Consider the following 21,306-nt stretch of genomic DNA (forward strand, 5'->3'; position numbering starts at 1 on the left):
GTACACCAATGCAATTTCTTATTTCTGAGTCATCTATGATACTGAAACTAAGTTCAAGGGTTAGCATTCAATCACTTCCATTAAAGAATTACCCTTCCCAATTCTTAAGCAAATTTTATTTTGACATTCGAATCCTCTTCATTATTTTAAATTGGCACTCCCACTCCTTAGTCCAATCCATAAAATTTCTTATAAATCAAAAAGGCAAAGCTAGGGTATTATTCTACTTCCACTATGTGGCTAAAATGGAGGAATGCAATTTCATGGAAAAGCTTTTATTTAAAGAATCAACATCCATTAAATAATTTTCTTCATCATTGGATTAGTAATAGTATTCATAAAAAGTTATATAAGGACTCTTCCAAAAAATAAGTAAATGCAGTAGAGCACAAATAGTATCTCAGGGACTGTTTGACATAAAACTACTTTTTGTACATCAAAGATATGATCACCAGGTAAAATAATGATGCCATGCTTATTCCTTTATTACTGCCTGGTCATTAAAATGCAAAAATAAACCTCTGGAAAACTAAACGCTTAGCCTTATTCTTATTCATATAAAGCCAAACTCAAAACAGGTTAATATCTTTCTAATACATTTCCAAATATTCTGTACCTTGTGAAAATGTCTACATAACTAAGAGGGTACAAGGCATACGTAAAAAACTTAAATTACCTAAAATAAAATTGTACTGGGCCAGTTGTGCATTTCGTATTTTCTTATTTAGTGTGCAGCTTTGATCTAGATCAACATCAGCCATGAATCCAGCTTCAAAAAATTCCTTGGATATCTAGGTGAAATATTTCAGACAATTCTTTTATTTACAATATTTATTTTAATAGAAAATATGCAAAATGGTAGCCTGAATACATCTCAGGATAAATATTATAAGCAAAGTTCCAAAAAAAAATCTTTAAAAGCACTTAAGCCCCATAGTGATTTATTTGTTTAAGTACTAGACAGATTTAAATCAATTCAGAACTGGGACTATGTTCCCAATTGCTGAATTAATATGTAATTTTTAATTGTGCATCATTTAAAAGCCCTTATGAGAAATATAGGACAAAGTTATTACTATCTACTGCATATTAGAGAAAGCCTTTTATCTTGCCTGTAATGCATATTCTTCACAAGTTGGCCCTACAGGGATTACCATTACTTGACGTGGAGACAGCCAGAAAGGCCTGAAAAATATAAATGATGTATTTTTAAAAGAACATTCTTATTTATACAAATCTCAATAATAAAGCATGGGACAGAATCTTTAAGGTATTTTAAAACAGATTTACAATGTTTGTTATAAATTACTTTTTAATTTACCTATCTCTGAATCACTCTATCATCTACTTTTTCCTCTTCCTGTTTTCAGGCCACAAAGTGCTATTGAAGAAAGACTGATACCTCAAAATCCTCATTTTTGAATATTCTTTTACCTGCAACCCTGTGAAATAGGAAGCGGTCTGAAGCAAGGCAACACTTTTGCTCCTTCCTGATTATTCCCCATTCCCATCTCCAGAGAAGCTGTTCAAGACCTTCTCTTCTCTCTTCTAACCTTCCACACCTCTCCTTCCCTCCACCCAGAGGTCAAAGCTCAAGACCTCTTTTTACTTTACTGAGAAAACCGAGGCTATTCAATATAAGCGCCTTCTTCTCCTCTCAAAAATCCTTGTCATCTTTCTCTCTTTATTTATCTCTGATAATGAAGTGACCCTTTTCCTCTCTAAGACCAATCCTTATTCATGTGCCTCAGCACCATCCTTTCCCATCCTCCCTAGCAGATCTCCTCCCCATCCTTTCCCATCTACTAGTTCCTTCCTTGCTGCCTACAAACAGGCCCCAAACTCTGCCACCCTTAAAAAACCTTCACATACCTTTATTCCTCAAGCTAGTATCCTGTATCTTTCTGTATTTTCTCAGCTAAACTACTGCAAATTGCCTCTACTTGTTGCTTCCACTTCTTCCCCTCTCACTGACTTCTCAACTCTTTGCAATTTGGCTTCCAGTTTCAATACTCAATTGAAACTGCTTTCTCCAGATATTAGGACTTCCAGAATAATGAAGTCTAAACAAGGAGTGTAGTAGTGAAGGGGAGGAAAGAAATGGAATGACATCTTCTATATGTTTTAGAAGAGGGGCCATGTTATAGCAAAAAGAGCACTAGAATAGAAAAGTTAGGAGACATGGGATTTAATCCTGACTCTGCCATTAACTAAACTACCTTTGAGACTCTGAACAAGTTACAACTACTTTGAGCCTCAGTTTCCTTTTCTGAAAAACTACGTAGTTGCATTAGATAACCTTTAGTTTGTGTTCTAGCTCAAAAGTTCTATAACCTACAATTGATGTTATCAAATGTTTGCTTTTATCCCCAGCTAGAATTTAATGTAGATTTTCCATTTTCATTTCACACATTTTAAGATGAAAGGCAATGTAGCAGATAAGACAGAGGGCTGGATTTGGAGTCAGGAAAACCTGACTTCTAATTCACATTGGCTGTGTGGCCCAAGGCAAGTCCCTTTACCTCTTAAAGCCCCAGACATCTCAGAGTAGGCTAAATGAACATCTGCAGACTGATTGACTAAATTTTATTAGAGTTTGGGAAACTATTCAAAACTTGGAACCTAAAACAGCCATATAAAAAATTCTCATTTCTACTTACTAGTTAACATAAAGACCAGGGCTTAATAAATGTCAATGTGCCTTTTTTATTTTCTCTAACACAGTCTTTATTATTTTTGAGCCATAAGTTGGAATACTTTTTTATTATAACGATGTAGTTACTGTATCATTTCAAACCAATATTTCTCTACTTTAACATGTACGTTTGGGAAAAGAGAAGGGAAAAAACATTCATGAAGCATTGATCATGTGCCAGGCACTGTGCTAAGCCTTTTTATAGATATTATCTCATTTAAGATGCACACCAACTCTATGAAGTAGGTGCTATTATTTTTCTCATTTTACAGTTGAGGAAACTATGGCAAACAACAGTATGTGACTTCCCTAAGGTCACACAGCTAATACATGTCTAAGATCACATTTGAACTCAGGTTTTCTTGACTCCATACCAAGCAATCCATACACTGCACCATCAGCTGCCTCTACATGTATGTATAACATTCTTTAAAAAAAAATTGTCTATAAATTGCAGTACATGAATACAGTATATATGTACAGCACCACAAGAAATGGTGACTGTGAAGAATTCAGAATAGAATGGGAATACTTTTATGGACTGATACAAAGTAACCAGAACCAAGAAAATAATATACACCATAATTACAACTACATAAACGAAAAAGACAGCAAGCAAACAAGAAAAAAGGAAAGCGAATGCTATGTAATTATAACAATTAAGCCTGTCCCTGAAGAAGAGATAACACATCTCTCTTCTTTCTTGACAGAAGTAGGGTATAGGGGATGTGGTACATTTCATATCCTATCAGACTTAGTTCATCTGTTGGTTGGTTTTGCCACACTGCTTTTTCCCCCTTCTTTTTATGTTTGTTATAAGGAATGGCTTATTGGGTAAAGTGCCATGAAGAAAGCAAGGGTAGGGAGAGCAGAGTAATACATGTGAAAAGAAAGGTAATTGAAAAATAAAAGATAAAGATTTAAATCTTAGATTTTAAATTAAAAAAATGTTTTTTCTCTACCACTTACCACTTTCCTCCATAATTTTCTGAAAGAATGGCTATCATTCTCTCTACTGATCCCAGAATAGCTCGGTGAATTATCACTGGTCTTGTCTTATCATCCCCATCCTTACTGAAATAAAAATTATAGTGTAAGACACTTTTATTTTTTATTAATAATAACTAAATTCTTATCTTCCAGTTTTCTTCTACACAAAATAAGGTAAAATGTTAAGTATTTGATATACACCAAAACCTTTATATATATATATATATATATATATATATATATATATATATATATATATATATACTGTATTTTGTTTGAAAATATGGTTCTCTCTGAAAAAATGTCAGAGACCCATTTCAGAACATCAGTCTGTAACTAAAAAGCAAAAAATTGTCTTATTACTCTCTTATAATGGAAAGGTAGTAATAAGTAGTTTAAAAGTTTTCCATCTATTCTAGTATATTCATTTCAATTACTTTTTTTTTTTTTTTGTAGGGCAGTGAGGGTCAAGTGACTTGCCTAGGGTTACACAGCTAGTAAGTGTCAAGTGTCTGAGGCCGGATTTGAACTCAGGTCCTCCTGAATCCAGGGCCAGTGCTGTATCCACTGCGCCACCTAGCTGCCCCCTCAATTACTTTTGCAAAAGTTAATTGTAAGAAACATTTTCAAAACAATCTTTGGACAAAACTCTCACTCAAAGGAGAACTCAATCAATCAAGCAATAAACATTTATTAAGTGCCTACTATATGCCAGGTACTATGTTAGGTTCTGGGAGTACAATGCCAAAAGTGAAACTAATTCTTACTCTCAAGAAGCTTACAGATTAACCAGGAAAACAATATATTTGTGAATATTTATATATAAAACATATCCAGAGATATTGAGAGGAAGCCATTAGCAACTATAGGTTTGATGAAAGGCCTCAAGTAGAAATTGTGCTTGAACCAAGCCTTAAAGTAAATTAGGGATTCTGAGAGACAAATGTGAGGAGGGAATGCATTCCAGGCATGGGAAACAGCCAGGGAATAAAAACAAGAGATAAAGTTCTATGTATACAGTTTGGCTGGACTACTGCTTGCATGGAAGGGAGAAATACACAAGAAGGGTGGATGAGTACATTGAACCCAAGTTGTAAAGAATTTTAAATGCCAATCACTGGAGTTTATATTTGATCTTGGAGTTAACAGGGAACTATGGGAGTTACTGAATGACATGGTCAATATTCCCTTTAGGAAAATCAGTTTGGTAGCTATGTAAAGGATGGGTTGGAGAAGGAAGAGACTTGAGGCAGGGAAACCAATTAAAATGCCAGTCAAATAGTAAATAGAGTCTGAACTAGCACGACTGTGTGAGTAGAGAGAAAAAGTTATATTTGAGAGATGTTGTGGAGATAGAAATGACAAGATTTGGCAGCTAAACTGATATGTGGGGTGAGTGAGAGGAAGTAAAGATAAAACTGAGATAGCAAACCTAGGTGCTTGAAAGGACAGAATTGTCCTTGACAGAAAAAGGGACATTGAGAAGAGGGCTAGGTTTTGTCAGGGAGTTAATAATTTCCATTTGAGATTTCTTAAATTTAAGCTGTCTATAAGACAACCAATTCAAAATGTCAAGTTGTGAGTTGGTGATGTGGGGCTGAAGCTCAGGAGAAAGAGTAGGGAAGGAAATATAGAACTGAGAGACATTAGCATATAGATGATTTAGCCCACGTGAGCAGATGAAATCATAAAGAGAAAGTCAATGAAGAGAGAAGAGTATTTGAGTCTAGAGGTGCCTCTTCCCTTTTCTCCCCTCACTCCCTCAGTTAGAAGTTACATCAATGATGAATGAATAAAGGAGACTGAAAAGGAACAGTAGACAGATGGGAAGAGCACTTAGAGAGCAGTTATCACACAACTCAGAGAGGAGAAAGTATCCAGAGGAGAAAGTGTTTAGCAATAGCAAATGCTGCGCAGAAGACAAGAAGCGTGCACACCAAGAAAAAGCCAATAGATTTGGTCTTTTAAAAAGGATCATTAATGACTTCTGAGAGGCAGTCTGAGTAAGTGATAATGTTAGATTGTAGAGGGTCTAGAAGAGAGTTTGAGGAGATGGGGTGAAGGCAATGAGTGTAGACAATTTTTTCAAGAAGTATGACTGAAAAATGGAAGCAAGATATAGGACAATAGCTTATGGAGACAGGAAGGCAGAACTGTAGACCAGTAGACTAATCCAACCCCCTCAATTTGCAGATAAAGGAACTAAAGTCCAAGGAGGTTAGGATTTGATGTCTTGGTCATTCATTTGCTCTATATGCTTGATTCTCCCTATGTAAGGGAACATGTCAAAGCATTTAGTCATTATGGAATTAGTCACTGACAAAATACACAGAAAATGAGTCAGGAGTTTTAAAATTCAAATTGTTATTCTAGTAGGTTCCTTCTAAAACTTTTGTTGTCAATGAGGAGTGAATGTATTCCTGGGCTATAAAACAAAGAAAACAATACTGGATTCTACAAATTGCCTAACATTTGTAATATTAAATGAAGATGAAAGCCATATGATTTGGTCTTCTACCTCTCCTGATTTCCTAAACTCTCCTTCAATGTTTTTTTGGATAGTACTATATGCATTAGGCTAGAACAGGTCATGCTAAACTAACCTTTCTTTTCTTTTTTTTTTTGACATGGTTATTACATTAGCACATTGAGCTGATTTCTGCAAAACATCTGATGAAGTTTCCCAGCCTACACACATAGAAAAGATAGGGGGATGTGTGCTAGACAACATTACAGTCAGATGGACTTGGTACTGGTTGGAAGGCTGAACTCTTAAGAGTAGTCATTAAGAGTATGAAGTCCAGTTAGAAGGATGTTTCCAGTAGAGTATCTCTGGGATACATATATGACCCATTCCTGTTTAATTTTTTTGTTGTTGTTTTGTTTTTGCAGGGCAATGAGGGTTAAGTGACTTGCCCAGGGTTACACAGCTAGTAAGTGTCAAATGTCTGAGTCCAGATTTGAACTTGGGTCCTCCTGAATCCAGAGCCAGTGCTTTATCCACTGCACCACCTAGCTGCTCCATTCCTGTTTAATTTTAATCAATAACATATAAAAGCATAGAGGATATGCTTCTCAAATGTATAGATGACACAAAGCTGGAAGAAAAATTAACATACTATATGATGCCAAAGAGAATACCAAAATATCATTTTTTATTTTAAAATTCTGGATGCCATTGGTGTTAAATGATTTGCCCAGGATCACGCAGCTAGTCAGTGTCTATGGTCAGATTCGAACTCAGGTCTTCCTGCCTTCAGGGTCAGTGGTATATCTGCTTCTCCACTTTCCTACCTTAATACCAAAAGATCTTGCCCAGCCAAGTCTAATAAGATGAATTTCAATAAGTCTTATATTTGGATTCACAAAAATCAACTTCACAAGGAAAATACGAGTGAGGTATGATTAGACACAGTTACTATTTAAAAACAGCTGAGATTTTAGTGGACTATGAGCTCAGTTTGGAACAACACTATAATATAGAAGTCTAAACCTTAGGTTGAATTGAAAGGTACAATTTTTAGATATAAGGAGATGATAGGCCAACAGTACTCTGCCCTAGTCACAATATTACTAAAACAATTTAGGCTGCATTAAGAAAAGCATTGTGTTCAAGACTAGGGAGGTGATAGTTTTGCTGTCCTGATTGGACTAAATTTGGATTGCTGAACAGATCTGGATGCTTCATTTCTGATAACATAACTTAAGCTCTCTTAGCCTCAGTTTCCTTATATGTAAAATTATGAGTCTGGAATAGCTGCCCTCTAGGACTTGTCATAACTCTAGGTTTCTATGTATAACTAATTATACACACTCATTATATACATACTAATTATATAAAGGAATCAAGTAACATTTAAATTAAACATCTAAATGACACTTTTTTATAAAAATGGAATTGCTAATGAAATGGTATCATGCAAAAATTGTATATCTAAAACTAAATGTGGTTGAGTAAAGAATGATCAAACATGATTCACATTGTAAGTTTAAGGAACAGAAAATATGTTGGTATGGCTAATCATTAAGTTAGGATGGGATAGAAGGAAAGAAAATAGGCTAGCTCTGACATGTTTGTTTCAAGTGAGAGAATAGTCGATCAAACAATAAGAATTTAGTTAAGTACCTGCCATATATCAGGTGAGGCAGTATTCCCAGTCTAATGTTTTTGTTTTATTAAGTAACAAAGAGACTTTCATCATTCAAATGACAATTAAAATCAATATATAACACTCATGATAAACAATTCAACTACTCACCTAACATATGTAAGGTTAAATCTGATGGGTAGTTGGAAATCAAGCTGAATAGTGGCACATTGGTGGTACCTGCCAATGGCATCTTTGATTTTTATATCAATCTGTAAATTAAATTATTTTTGGTAAGATACAAGGATTTTTCAATCCACATTTCATAATGTATTTGAAAAGTAATTTTGCTTTATTTACTTTAGGCCCATAAAAAGCTCCATCTCCTGGGTTTAATTTCCATGGTTCTCCAAATTCCTTCAAGCTGTTTTGAAGTTGCTAATATATATAAAAAAAAACAACAACAGAACATTGTAATCCCTTATTGTATTATAGATTAATTTCCCCCCATGTATTATATAGGATGTTTCAAAAATATTTTATTGACTGTCACTTATGAGGCTAAGCAAGAATCACAAAAGTAAAGAATATGCATTTAATATGTATATAAATTTATTTTAGTACAACTCAATATGCTTAAAAATAAACAGTAAAAATTTTAGCTAGAAAAAAGACAAAATAATTAATAGTTTAAATAATTTAAAGTAACTTATAAGATACCCTTAATAAATTTTATGCTGAATGATAAAAAAGTAATAAGTACTCTATTCTTAGTTTTTTTAATTACAAAGGAAGTTAAACCTGCCACAAAAAGACTCTATAAAATAAACATTTTAAAATCAACTCTCCTACTTTAAAAACTTTATGTTACTTTAAAATTGAATAAATACAAAATGGTAAACTGGTGATCCATCACTGAGTAAATTATGTGTATGATAACCCATAAGCCACCTGATCTGGAATGCTATAAATTGTGGAAAAATAAATTATAATTAAAAAAATTCCATTACAAAGTGATAAGGACTCACAAGGAACTAACATAAAAGGAACTGGAAAGCATTTTTGGTTTATACCTTTTCAGCTTGGTCCCATATTTCAATTTCTCCTAGGAAGTTTTCAGGACGTGTAGAAAGATTTAATTGAAAGGAAAACCCAAATACTGTATAAATTGATTGTAAAAACTCTAAGCATCCCTTCATTTCTTCTTCAATCTGAAATTTAACCAAATGGTGAATTAAAAATAGATACTCTATGTTAAGCATTGCTACCTATTTTTCCCCTCAAAACTATTGAAAGAGTTTTAAAATTAGAAAAATATCAAAAACTGTGAAATGTTTCTAGACAATACACTTCTTCACACTCTAGTAAAATTATACACCTTACTAAAATTACATATGGGAAGCTAGGTGGCACAGTGGATAGAGCACCAGGCCTGGACTCAGGAAAAAGTACATTCAAATCCGGCTTCAGACACTTACTAGCTGTGTGACCCTGGGCAAGTCACTTAACCCCATTTGCCTTACTTTCCTCATCTATAAAATGAGTTAGAGAAGGAAATGGCAAATCACTGCACTATCTTTGCCAAGAAAACCCCAAATGGGGTCATGAAGAGTCAGACATGCCTGAAACAACTGAACTAAAATTACTTGTTATTGAAGAAACTTTAGTTAACAATTGGGTTTATTAAAAAGCATGTAAAAGTAATAGTGCGTTTTTGAGAGAAAATTTCTAAGAAGTCTCTAATAAATGTCAATTGTTCTGCGCTTCACAATTTCATTATTATTGATGCTCATATCTCAGAAAATAAGCTTTTTTTTTTTTTTTTGCAGGCAATGGGGGTTAAGTGACTTGCCCAGGGTCACACAGCTAGTAAGTGTCAAGTGTCTGAGGCCGAATTTGAACTCAGGTACTCCTGAATCTGGGGCCGGTGCTTTAACCACTGCGCCATCTAGCTGCCCCAGAAAATAAGCTTTTAATTATAAGTAATTTAGGAAAACAAAAACAATCGATACAAACATGCATAAAAACCTTCTGTGTGTTCTATTAGAATAATTAAAATTAAATAGTTATTTTAGAAGGCAACTGAAGAGACTATAAAGCAGCTGAAAACTTTAGTACAGATTGCCACTCTATTGATTCAGTTTGGCTTTGTATTTTTGCTTACTTGCTCCATCGTGCAGAAGATGTGTGCATCATCCTGCTGGAATCGTCTGACACGTGTTAAACCACTTAAAGTTCCAGAGAGCTCATTCCGATGAAGAACTCCAAAATCAGCTAGTCTGATAGGCATTTCCCTCCAGGAACGTGGACGATGAGCAAACATCAGACTGGGACAAGTGGAATTATATGAAGATTGTACATAGCACACACAAAAAAAAAGTAACTTTCCAAAGATTATCTGTCTAAAATTGGAATTAAAGATAGAAATCTCAAATTCCCCATCCTGCTTCAAGAGTACAAGATCGTTATATCCATTTCTTCTGAGTCTTACTGAATCATGTGTCATAGCATCAGATTGAGAAAGAAAGAGCCATATCAAATATATAGCTGAAAGGATCCTTAAGAGAGCACGCTTAACTCAATTGTCTCAACAGACAGAGAAAGGATTTGACTCCATGTTCCTAGAGTGGTCCAATTATTCTATAACCTATCAATTCAAGTATTAAGCCTCATAATTGCCTTGAAGCTATTGATTGAGAGTCAAATGTCATCATGACCATCTAATCTATGACTGGGGTGGGGTGTGGGGGTTCAGGGGTGTGGGGTGAGAGAGACAGACAGACAGAGACAGAGGGAGACAGAGAGAGAGACAGAGAAAGAGAGAGAGAGAGAGAGAGAGAGAGAGAGAGAGAGAGAGAGAGAGAGAGAATGGAAGCAATTTGAAAGTACGTATTATTCCATGTTTTAGTCTTTGAATCATTTATGCCTACCACAGTGCCTAACACATAGTAGATGCTTAATAAATGCTAGTTGATTAAAGAAACACAAGTATAGAAATAAAAAATTATTTCCTAAGGAGCAATTCCCCCCCAACCATCAAAACAAAAACCTCAAACTTTCCAGTTAACCATTCTACTCATCCCAATGATTAAGTATATTTTAAAGTAAATGTAGTGAAATAAAATAAATCAGTACAAATTTCACCAAGAATTATTTTAAAAAAGAACTCTTCAGAAGAAACTACATAAACCCAACAAATAGTAACAATAAATGTAAGAGATATGTGTACAAAGATACATAAAGTTGAATACTCATTTGAAATAAGCTTGTACATTTGAAATTAGATTGAAAATACTAACCAGTGTCCTGGACAGTTCATGGGTTTAAGTGCAAATGTCTCCTTCTCAATATCAAAAGAAAACATATTTTCACTATAATGCTGCCAATGACCTGATGTTTTCCAGAGTTTACAATTGTAGACATTAGGAGACACCACTTCTGTAAAATTACGCCGATGATATTCCTCCTAGGAAATATGTTAATTTAAAGGAAAAAAATTAAGGAGTAAATCTCTTTCAAACAAAATAAGACTCACAATGTATATTGCGATATATTGCAATATATATCACTTAAGATCATATCTGACATTAATCATTTGCTAAATGGGCCCTCAGTTTAGGATCCAGTTAAAATGCTGTTTAGACAAATTCCAAATGATCAGGAAACTGTGCTTTATACTATTTTTTTTTAATAAGAAAGAGACAAACTACAAGTATACAAGAGGACATTAGGGATTCATTTTTTACCATGGTAGACTTTTTAAAAATTGGCATATATATCAATTGCTTTGCCAGCATATGCAACACACCACACTCAAAGTTCCCTACTTCTCTAATGCAAGGAGGAAGGTGCATTTTTAGAGATTAATTTTTTTCAAATCAAGTACCAGGATACAATATGGGGTCAACATGGATTAAGCCCAATGTCCTACACATTACACATCTATAATACTCTACAAAGATTACTAATGCTCATAATTATGACTCTAAGATCAAAATGATAAGTGAAGATCCTGATCTACTTTTTAATCATATAAAAATATTAAACTTAAATTAAATCATGGTTCTATATTAAGCATTTCATTGTAATCTAATTCTTTAAAACCAAAATCCATTTATCTGTTACTATATATGCTAATTTTCAATGAGCCAAAATAGTGAGTGGGATGGGAGTACACCCACTGACCCCTGTAATAGAGACTCGAGGAGAAAGGAGGCCGAAGCATTGATTTTATTTCTTTCGAAAGAAAGGTGTACCACACTCACTGGGACAACCAGGAGGTGTGACACACCGGGATTAGAAATCAAGCAGTTTTTATACTTTTTACAGACATCTAATTTGAGCAAAATGCGGTAATTGGGTTCAGCAATGAATCATTCTCCTGGAATGTTCAGCGATTACTTATTTTGCAACATTTTCAGTTTCTGCAACAACTTTATCATGTCTACATAATGTCTCAGTGCAGACTCTTTGAAACAATTTTTAAGTTGATATGCCTATATTTAGAAAGGGGGGATAGTAGCTTCCCATTATTGCCTCTCTCTAGAAAAAAAATAGAGGGAGAGAAATAGGGGGCTGTAAAGGACTTTAAGACTTTGAGATCAGATCACTAGGCCGAAGGGGGGGGCACTTTCCATCTCAGTGGAGGGTCATATCCATATGTCCCTCTCAATAGTAATTAACAAGAAACTTTTTCTCTGATTATTCTGGATAAAAATTTAATTTTTCTTTATGTTCTTTGGATAGTTTGTGGCCAAGACTCATTATACCAAAATTCTATTGTCTTTGATACTTTCCAAGTTTAATTGAAAATTTTTAAATTATAAAAATTTAAGTGGTGAGGATTCATTACCTGTATCTCCCCATGTATGTGGTAATAATGATTAATAATAGCTATTAATAACTGACATTTATATGGCATTTTAAAAACACTTTATGTACATTATCTTATTTGATTAATCAATGAAGTCTGGTGTAGAACACCTGTTTCCTAACAACTCCCATAATGGAATCGCTAGAGATGAGAATTGCTCCTGAAAAGATCTTTATCCTTTTGTGTTTTTAAAACTAGAATGCCTGAGCATGCTGGCCTGTTGGGCAACATGTATGATGCAATGTTCTATCCCTCTGTACCTGATGAAGAATTTTTTTTTTCTTTTCTTCTTTTTTCTTTGAATGGGAAGTACTATTAAATCCAATCAAATTTTATTTAAATGACTACTATTTACAAAATGTCATATTGCTCCTGTTTAATGGTTCCTTACTGTGTAATGAGTAAATTTCAGACTCCTTTGCTGCCATTCAATGGCATGATTCTACAATCACACTCCCTTTCCAGTCTTAATCCCATAATAAACTCCCTTTATGTACTCTAAGACCCAGATGAACTGTATTACTTTCCAAACATCTAAACACACCCTAAGTTTCCCCAGCTCCCTGTATCTTTTCATCCCATTATCTATATCTCAAAAGCTCTTCTTTCTCTCATCCATTTAAGTGCAAGCCAAATCCCACCTTCTCTAGGAAGGCTTCCTTTACTTTGTTATCAATAATTACTCTGACCCACTTTATTTGCACTTTTCTAAGGTACTTGTGCATTATTTTGTACTATTTTTTGTGTGTATGTGTCTACACCTCCTTACTAGATAAAACTTCACAAAGACCAGGCCCATAGATTAACTAAACTTTGCACTATATTTAGATTTACAATATTTACTGAATAGATGCTTTTACAAGTCACTATCTTAACTATCTTAAACAAGGGACAGAGACAATCGCAAAAAAAAAGAACACTTTGATTACACAAAATTCAAAAGCTTTTACACAAATAAAACCAATGCTACAAGAATAATAAGGGAAGCTGTCAATTTGGAAAAATATTTTCCACCAATTATCTTTGATAAGGTTTTGATATCAAAGATGTGTAGGGCTCTAACACAAATATATATGACTAGGAGCCATTATTCAGTAGGTAAGTTGGTGGTTAGAAGATGTGAACAAACAATTCTCAAAAGAAAAACTTCAAACTGTTATAATTATATGCAAGATTATATGCAAAATTATATGCAGATCACTTCTAAGACAACGATGTGGTTTTGCTACAAACCCAGAAAACTGGAAAAGATGACATGAGATGGGAATAGTTAATGTTGCAGAGACTTCCTGAAGACAAGCACTCTAATATACTGTTGATGAAGCTATGCACTGGTATAATCATTCTGGAAAAGCACTTTGGAATTATGCTAAGAAAGTAAAAAAATTCTCCATTAACCCAGGGATCCTACTGTTAGGCATACATTCCAAGGAGGTTAAAAAAGGTTTCATACATGCCAACATATTCGCCATAGCACTTTTTTGTAACAGAAAAGAACTGGAAACAAAGTAGATGCCCATCAGTTAGGGAATGGCTAAAAAACTCAATCTGTGAATGCAATGGAACATTGCTATATATAAAAAATAAATAGGAAGAATATAGGAATGCATGGGAAGAATTACATGAACTGAAGGGAAGGAAAGTAAGCTGAAGCAGGAAAACAATAAATATAATGGCTATATCAATGACAATGAAAACAACAACAACAAAAGCAAAGCTGAACTGTATAATTATAATCGTCAATCTTGGCTCCCAATAAGAGATGAGCGAATGTATCTCCTTTCCTTCTTTGCAGAGGTGGGGGACTATGGATGTGGAACTTTGTATATATTTTCAGTCTCTTTTGTTTTGTCAGTTTATTTTTCTGGGTTACTTATTTTCTTCTCTTTTGTATTCTTTGTCACAAAAGATGACCTTTTAGGTGGGAATAGTATGATGGATATATTTTGAAATGAAGACAATATAAAAACAAAAAATGTCAATTACAATTTTTTTATAGTCACTATGCTAGGCAAGAGATACAAAGATAAAATGAGACTGAGATAATCTAATATTGTACTTAATGAATATAATTGCAATCTTTGATTTTGTATACAGGTTTCAGATACAATTTAGAAAATAGATGTTTAAGAAAAATCCAAACATTTTCATTTTTCCTGGGAAAAATAAACATGCCCCCATGAAAAAAATAATCAGGGGCAGTTAGGTGGTGCAGTGGATAAAGCACTGGCCCTGGATTCAGGAGGACCTGAGTTCAAATCCGACCTCAGACGCTTGATGCTTACTAGCTGTGTGACCCTGGGCAAGTCACTTAACCCTCATTGCCTTGCAAAAAAAAAAAAAAAGGAAAAGAAAAGGAAAAAAAATAATCAAGTAGCAAACTCTGGGGATTGAAAGTTAGATGACCTAAATTCTAATCCTAGCTTTGTTCCTACCTGTAAGAGTTTGGGTATATCACCTTAACAACCTGGGCCTCAGTTTCCTCATCTGTATAATTAGGGAGGTGAACTCGACCTTGAAGATCCTTTTTAACTCTAGGTCCTATTAAAATATATCAGTCTGAAAATCACTATCATCTTGAAAATTGAATTAATGAAAGTAGTTTGGAATTTTTCATTGTCTACTAAAAAGGAAAATAAACTGTAAAAGGACTAATATTTTAAAGTTTATGTACCTAAAATGAAGATACCAAATGCCAAAAAAGCAATATCAAAAAATAATAAATCCACTTACTTTTATGAAGTCTATGAGTGTATTATAGATAAAAGCTCCTCTTGGAAGGAAAAAACAGCTTCCTGGGCTCAGATCATGAAAGAAGAAAAGTTCTTGTTCCTACATTAAAGCAATCATATTTCAAGTTTAGTCCTCTCAAAAATTTGAATACTCATAATATACCAAATACAAAACAGAAAATTTCTACTACATGATCCATGTTTCTCATATATTGCTGAAATATATATGATCTCATATATAAAAGTTATTCCCTTTTAATAATTCTTTAAAATTAGATTTTCTTTCCGTTGTTAAGCTTTCATTTTCTCCTTTCTTTAATTTAATTACAGATTTTTAGTTTTCTTACTTTGCAGTACCTGATATGGATCTTATGAAGACAATTATTGATTAATAAAGTATTTTGAAGGAAAAGTAATCATTACCCAACCAATTCAGATGGGAATAGTTTCTTGCACAAGGCAGACTCTAAACAGTGTACCTCATCTGGGATCAAAATTATATAGAATAATTTTAATTATTCAAGCATAAGGCTTTTAAAAGACACAGACAATTTTAAATGTGTGATAAGTAAATATGCAGGGATAATTGATAGGATATAGGATGTTAATTTGAACAGCAAGGAAAGAAACTGGAGTGGGACAGTAAGGCAGGTACAGAAAATATAGTTTGTCCCTTTTGGAGTCAAGCAAGGTGTGACTGTAGATGACAAGGGAAGATTATCCTAAAAGAATTTAGCTTTATGTGACACATTTTAGGCCTACCAATGGTGACAGGATTGTTATTCATCCTTCATTTTCGAAGAGGACCAATGACATCATGGGGTAATATCTTGACTTCAGCATGAACTGGATTTAAGTGAGGCAGAGTTTTGCAAAGTCATCACCTTCACTCTCTCTTCCAGAGTCATTAAAGTCCAGTAGCAAGACAAAAGTCAAAATGACTGGCGGTGGTCTGGGATGCACAGGATGGCCTTGGCATCTTTGATGTCTGCCCAAGCTCTAAGTGTCCCACAGCTCCTGCTTCAGCCTTCATGGCCTTTGAAACGAATTGTTCTCATCCACACATTCTGCCTCGAGGGAAGTCTTCACTGAGGTGGACATCCCCCTAACTCACCAATGGGTTTGAAACCTGTCTGTTATCCTCAACACGGGTTAGCCCATCTGCCAAGATGGTTTACTGGGGTGTGGCCACTTCCCATGCTATAGCTTTTTGGAGCCACAGGTGAGAATTGAGTGCCAGGTGAGACACCAAAATTGAGACACCAAAGGTGGATGAGCAACCCTGACAAGATCAGCAAACCACCACTTCAGAGGTGCCAATCCTCCCTGAATAGCCCATATACTCTATTAAAATCAGTGTTATATCAGTAGGAATTATGCATTTGGGGCATACCTTTCCAATTTTCCTATGATCTCTGTTTTTTGCTTCCTCTTGTAACTTTTCCCAGGTTTTCATCATCTTATTATCAGGAAAAGATATTCCATAGATCCTTTGCAAAGTCTCCATGTCAGCCTTTCCTTCCCAATAGGTTGAGGAATTCTAAGATTCAAATAGGAAGGAATGTATAATATTTTAGTAAACATAACACATATTTATTGAGAAATAAAACTACTTTTAAACATATTCACAATGTTCTAATTGAGATACTGATACCAAGACTATGAAAGATGCTTTTTTCTGTAGTATTTTATTTTTTTCCTTAGTCAAATTCTCTTACTAGGCATAAGCCCCAAGGAGATAAAAAATAAAGAGGTCTCATATACATCAAAATATTACAACAATTCATGCTAAATTAGAGCATATCATGCAATATCATGAAATAATATATCAGGAGAGAAACAGAGGTTTTATATAGTATTTACACTAATGTGAAAGGAGACTAATTATAATAATTACTAAGTAAAGAGTTCACAAAATTTTAAATTACATTATTTCCAGAAGGAAATGCAAAAAACTAATAAGGAAAATCAAATATTTTAAAGTACTAGCATGGGTATATATATATATATATATATATATTTTTTTTTTTTTTGTGAGGCAGTTGGGGTTAAGTGACTTGCCAGGGTCACACAGCTAGTATGTGTTAATTGTCTGAGGCTGGATTTGAACTCAGGTCCTCCTGACTCCAGGGCCGGTGCTCTATCCACTGCTCCACCTAGCTGCCCCCGCATGGATATATTTTTAAAAAAATAACAGTTCATCTTTTAGTTTGTCTTTAGTTAGTATTACTAGAAATATAAATACTTACCTTAAATATTTTTATGGCTTTAATTTTTCCAGTGTGTCTTACATGTGGACCTCTACAAAGGTCAATCAATGGACCACACCTATAATGAAATTATTGAGATATTCCAGCAGAGTTATTGTTGAAAACTATTTCTACATGTAACTGAAAAAAAATAACACTATTAAGATTGAAAAAAATGAGCTTTGAGTTTTACTGTTTTATATCAAAGGCAATGAAGTTTTGTGAAGAGTTTACTGCTCTCATGTTTACTGAAATATGACCAAGTAGTAATTTACACATGGAAATTAATCAAATTATCAGAACAGAGAATACCAGCACCAAAACCTGTTTGTGCTAGGTAAACAGTCTATGACAAGCATCAGATTTTTATGCTTTTTATATTTTATGACTAGGGATTATTCATTTCTTTAAATCCAATTCTCTTATAAGCTGTATCTATGTTTGCACCAATTTCTAGAAACAAAATTTTCAAATATATAAGGCTTACTGAAGTTTAAATATACAGAGAAGCAGCAAAGTGAAGTGGGAAGACCCAGTGTAAAAAACAGTGAATTTTAAAAATAATTTAAAGAAAATATGTATGCAGACAATTCCAAAGAGTTTCACAGTAAGACTCAAGCTATTTCTAGTAATATCACCAAATCCATGACACTGTAAAGCTCTTTCCTATGGAAAATGTTGGAATGGAGGAAAATTATAAACAGATTTTATAGCTTCAAGGTCAAGATCAAAACTATCACCAAAGAAAGAAGGAAGGCTGGAAAGATGAAAAGACGTGACTTCCACAGGAAAAGTTTACAGACTGTTAGCTCATCTTTTCCACTGTTTAGTGTTGTTCCATATGTTGGAAAGTGGAGATAGGACCATGCCAAATATTCTACAGATCACCTGCTGACCCAGGTGTGTCAACCGTATATGAGTTCTCTTATTCAAAAGGCTGGCACTTTTTACTCTGGCCAACAAAGTAAGAAGTGCAAGATGGGGCAGAAAAAGCAATGATTAAGGATGTTGCTAGCAAGTTTCTGCAGTCTCTCTTTATAAGTGTGACAGAGTGAAAGCAGAGGTATAGAAGTATCTGCTCCTAGTTCTCAGTATTTTAAGATAGAAGGAACCTTAGAAATCATATATTTCAACCCTTTCATATTACAATTTTCTTAACTGTAATAAAAAAAATCTATCCTACCTAGGGAACTTCAGCTACCAGAAAAGAGGCAGCTAAATTCAACAACTAGAGGATTAAAGGCTTTCCAATCTTGCCTGATAAACTGAAGGGGGAAAATGGAAACATATCACAATGATGACATTTTTGAGGTCTTGCCTAGGCATGCATTAATAGTATAGCATTATTTAAAAGTATTTGTTTTTTTTCATTTGTTCATTTTGAACAAAGAGATTTTTTAAGTGTGTCTTCAAAAAATGATGATAATTTAACAGCACAAAGTTAAGAACCGGATGCCTTAAGATGCATATTTTTCTAGTGCTGCCTAATAATGGAATATTTAGTAATGAGCTATTTGCTAATCATGTGTTCCTTACCTGTATACTGTGGTAGTTGGGGTATCAACCTTCTCATTCAGGATTCGGCATTTAAATTTATTATACTACAAGGAAAATATGCATATTAGCACATAAGTTAAGTAAAAAACCCTATATTCAGGAAAAAGACAATACATTGAATGTAGAGAAAAGGTCAAAGGATGAAGCTTCATTATTAATTTATCTAAACATAGAGGAATACCCCAAAATTAATGGCAAAATATTTATTCGTACTGTTCTGTCTCCATTTTTGCATGGTACAAGGTATTTTATAGTAAATATCTATTTAATGGATATTAAAGGAGCAACTGAACAGTGTTAATTTGGTTTCACACCCACATACTTTAAGAGAAATACTCAGCAAATTCTTCCCCTGTATTAAGACTTTATTGGGCTATGTTCCTTAAAGCCTGTATAACATATGCATTAATAAGTAGAATATTGAGACTACTTTCTTACCCAAGAAAATTCCTTACTCTTTTTACAGTAGTTGGAATATAAAAGCAATGCTTTTTAATGTACAATTTAAAAAATAAAATTATAAATATTTATAAACAAAAAGGTCACAGGATCATATAGACAAAGACGAAGGCCAGGGACTGCCAGATTTATGCCTAATATAATTTAAAAGAAAAACAAGTACATTCTGAGAAAATAGCAAAAACTGAAACTACGTATTAAATTATAAAATTAGTTGAATCAAGACAGTATCCTTACAAAGTTAACTAAGTTATAAAAACATACAAAAATTATCCATCTGACTCTTTACCTGCCTCTTTATCAGAAATAAAGCTAAGTCCCAGTCAGGGAAAAATGTGTGACCCTTTAGTCCAAAGATCTTAATTTACTTAATTTTACATTGGGAATTTTATCTTTTCAACAACTTTCTTTCTACCAGTGGCTAAAAGTTATATTGGTGCTATGAATAGACATACCTCTCTTACCTATTTTTAGAATTATTAGGAAATATATGGCTAGGAAAATGCAGGCATTACTGATTTTATTCATTTACCCACAGAACCCACTGTCAAACAATCTGAAAAAATATGTCAGGGATAGAAATTGGGGTTGGTTTGGGTTTTTTTTGCAAAATTGTTAAGGCATTTACATTATTCTTAAATACATGAGTTGAATGCTTCTAAATATTAAGAGTGTTTCGCTAAATTACCTTAAACATATCCAGAAGAATTTCTTTCCTGATTTCTAATCTTTCAAAAGGTTGCTTCTCTTTCATGATAGTTTTACACATGTTCTCTAATGTTGGAAATTCTGCACTGGATACCCCTCTAAACAGAAAAGAGTATTTTTGTTAAATAGAATAGGAATAAAAATTAGTTTTGAGGAGACATTGCATATTATTTTCCTAAATGACTTGTAATTATGTTTTATATCTCTAATTACTGCATTTTGTAAGCACAAAAATTTGGTGGTTTTCTCAAAATTAAAAGAACTTTGTCTGATCCTTAAAAACTTCTAAAGTATAAGTAGACATTTCCATTTCACAAAAGAAAAGAAAAGAAGCTAAGACATTTTCTTATATCCCAGAAATAATTGATGAAAGCACCAAATTATTCTGCTAGACTATAAGAAAATGTAATCTTTATAATAACAAAAGTCTCTTCACTGTAGTTACAATTTTTAATTTAAGGAACATTGCTGTCTTGATGTAATCAAAATGCTTTCTCAGTTAACCCTTTAAGAAATCTCATTTCAAAGTAAAGCCCCATATTCTTTATTTAGCAATTTTTAAAATCATAACTGAGGTGAAAAGTGAACTAATTTTTGTATTCTTGCCTTGCAGTTCTATTTCTATTATGAGCATGGTCACTTTTACCAGACTGAAAAATACAAAGGATAGAAAAATGACTTCAAAATGTTATATGATAGAGGGCAGCTAGGTGGCACAGTAGATAGAGCACCGACCCTGGATTCAGGAGTACCTGAGTTCAAATCCAGCCTCAGACACTTGACACTTACTAGCTGTGTGACCCTGGGCAAGTTACTTAACCCCAATTGCCTCACCCCTCCCCCAAATGTTATATGATAAATAAACTGAAGCTGAAATAATTACTAACCTCAAGATAGCCATAAATGTACAAAATGTTTTAATTTCCGCTTTGGTTCTTATAATTCCTACTTTCCA

At 33.8% G+C, this 21,306-nt stretch overlaps 1 protein-coding gene across 1 annotated transcript in view; it reads right to left on the bottom strand.

The window, feature by feature from the left end:
* The window catches only part of TARS3 (threonyl-tRNA synthetase 3), a 37,954-nt gene that overhangs the window by 3,824 nt on the left and 12,824 nt on the right, over positions 1-21,306 (bottom strand). Inside the window, exons 6-18 of the mRNA XM_043985006.1 lie at positions 20,332-20,449; positions 19,164-19,228; positions 17,628-17,706; positions 16,772-16,918; positions 15,380-15,478; positions 11,073-11,239; positions 9,938-10,100; positions 8,847-8,984; positions 8,134-8,211; positions 7,945-8,045; positions 3,665-3,769; positions 1,113-1,185; positions 677-791 (exon numbers count right to left, since the gene is read on the bottom strand). Coding sequence (XP_043840941.1) covers positions 677-791; positions 1,113-1,185; positions 3,665-3,769; positions 7,945-8,045; positions 8,134-8,211; positions 8,847-8,984; positions 9,938-10,100; positions 11,073-11,239; positions 15,380-15,478; positions 16,772-16,918; positions 17,628-17,706; positions 19,164-19,228; positions 20,332-20,449 — 1,448 coding nt within the window. The remainder of the gene's footprint in view (positions 1-676; positions 792-1,112; positions 1,186-3,664; positions 3,770-7,944; positions 8,046-8,133; positions 8,212-8,846; positions 8,985-9,937; positions 10,101-11,072; positions 11,240-15,379; positions 15,479-16,771; positions 16,919-17,627; positions 17,707-19,163; positions 19,229-20,331; positions 20,450-21,306) is intronic.

This window comes from Dromiciops gliroides, chromosome 2, assembly GCF_019393635.1.
Source record: "Dromiciops gliroides isolate mDroGli1 chromosome 2, mDroGli1.pri, whole genome shotgun sequence".
Classification (NCBI taxonomy): domain Eukaryota; kingdom Metazoa; phylum Chordata; class Mammalia; order Microbiotheria; family Microbiotheriidae; genus Dromiciops; species Dromiciops gliroides.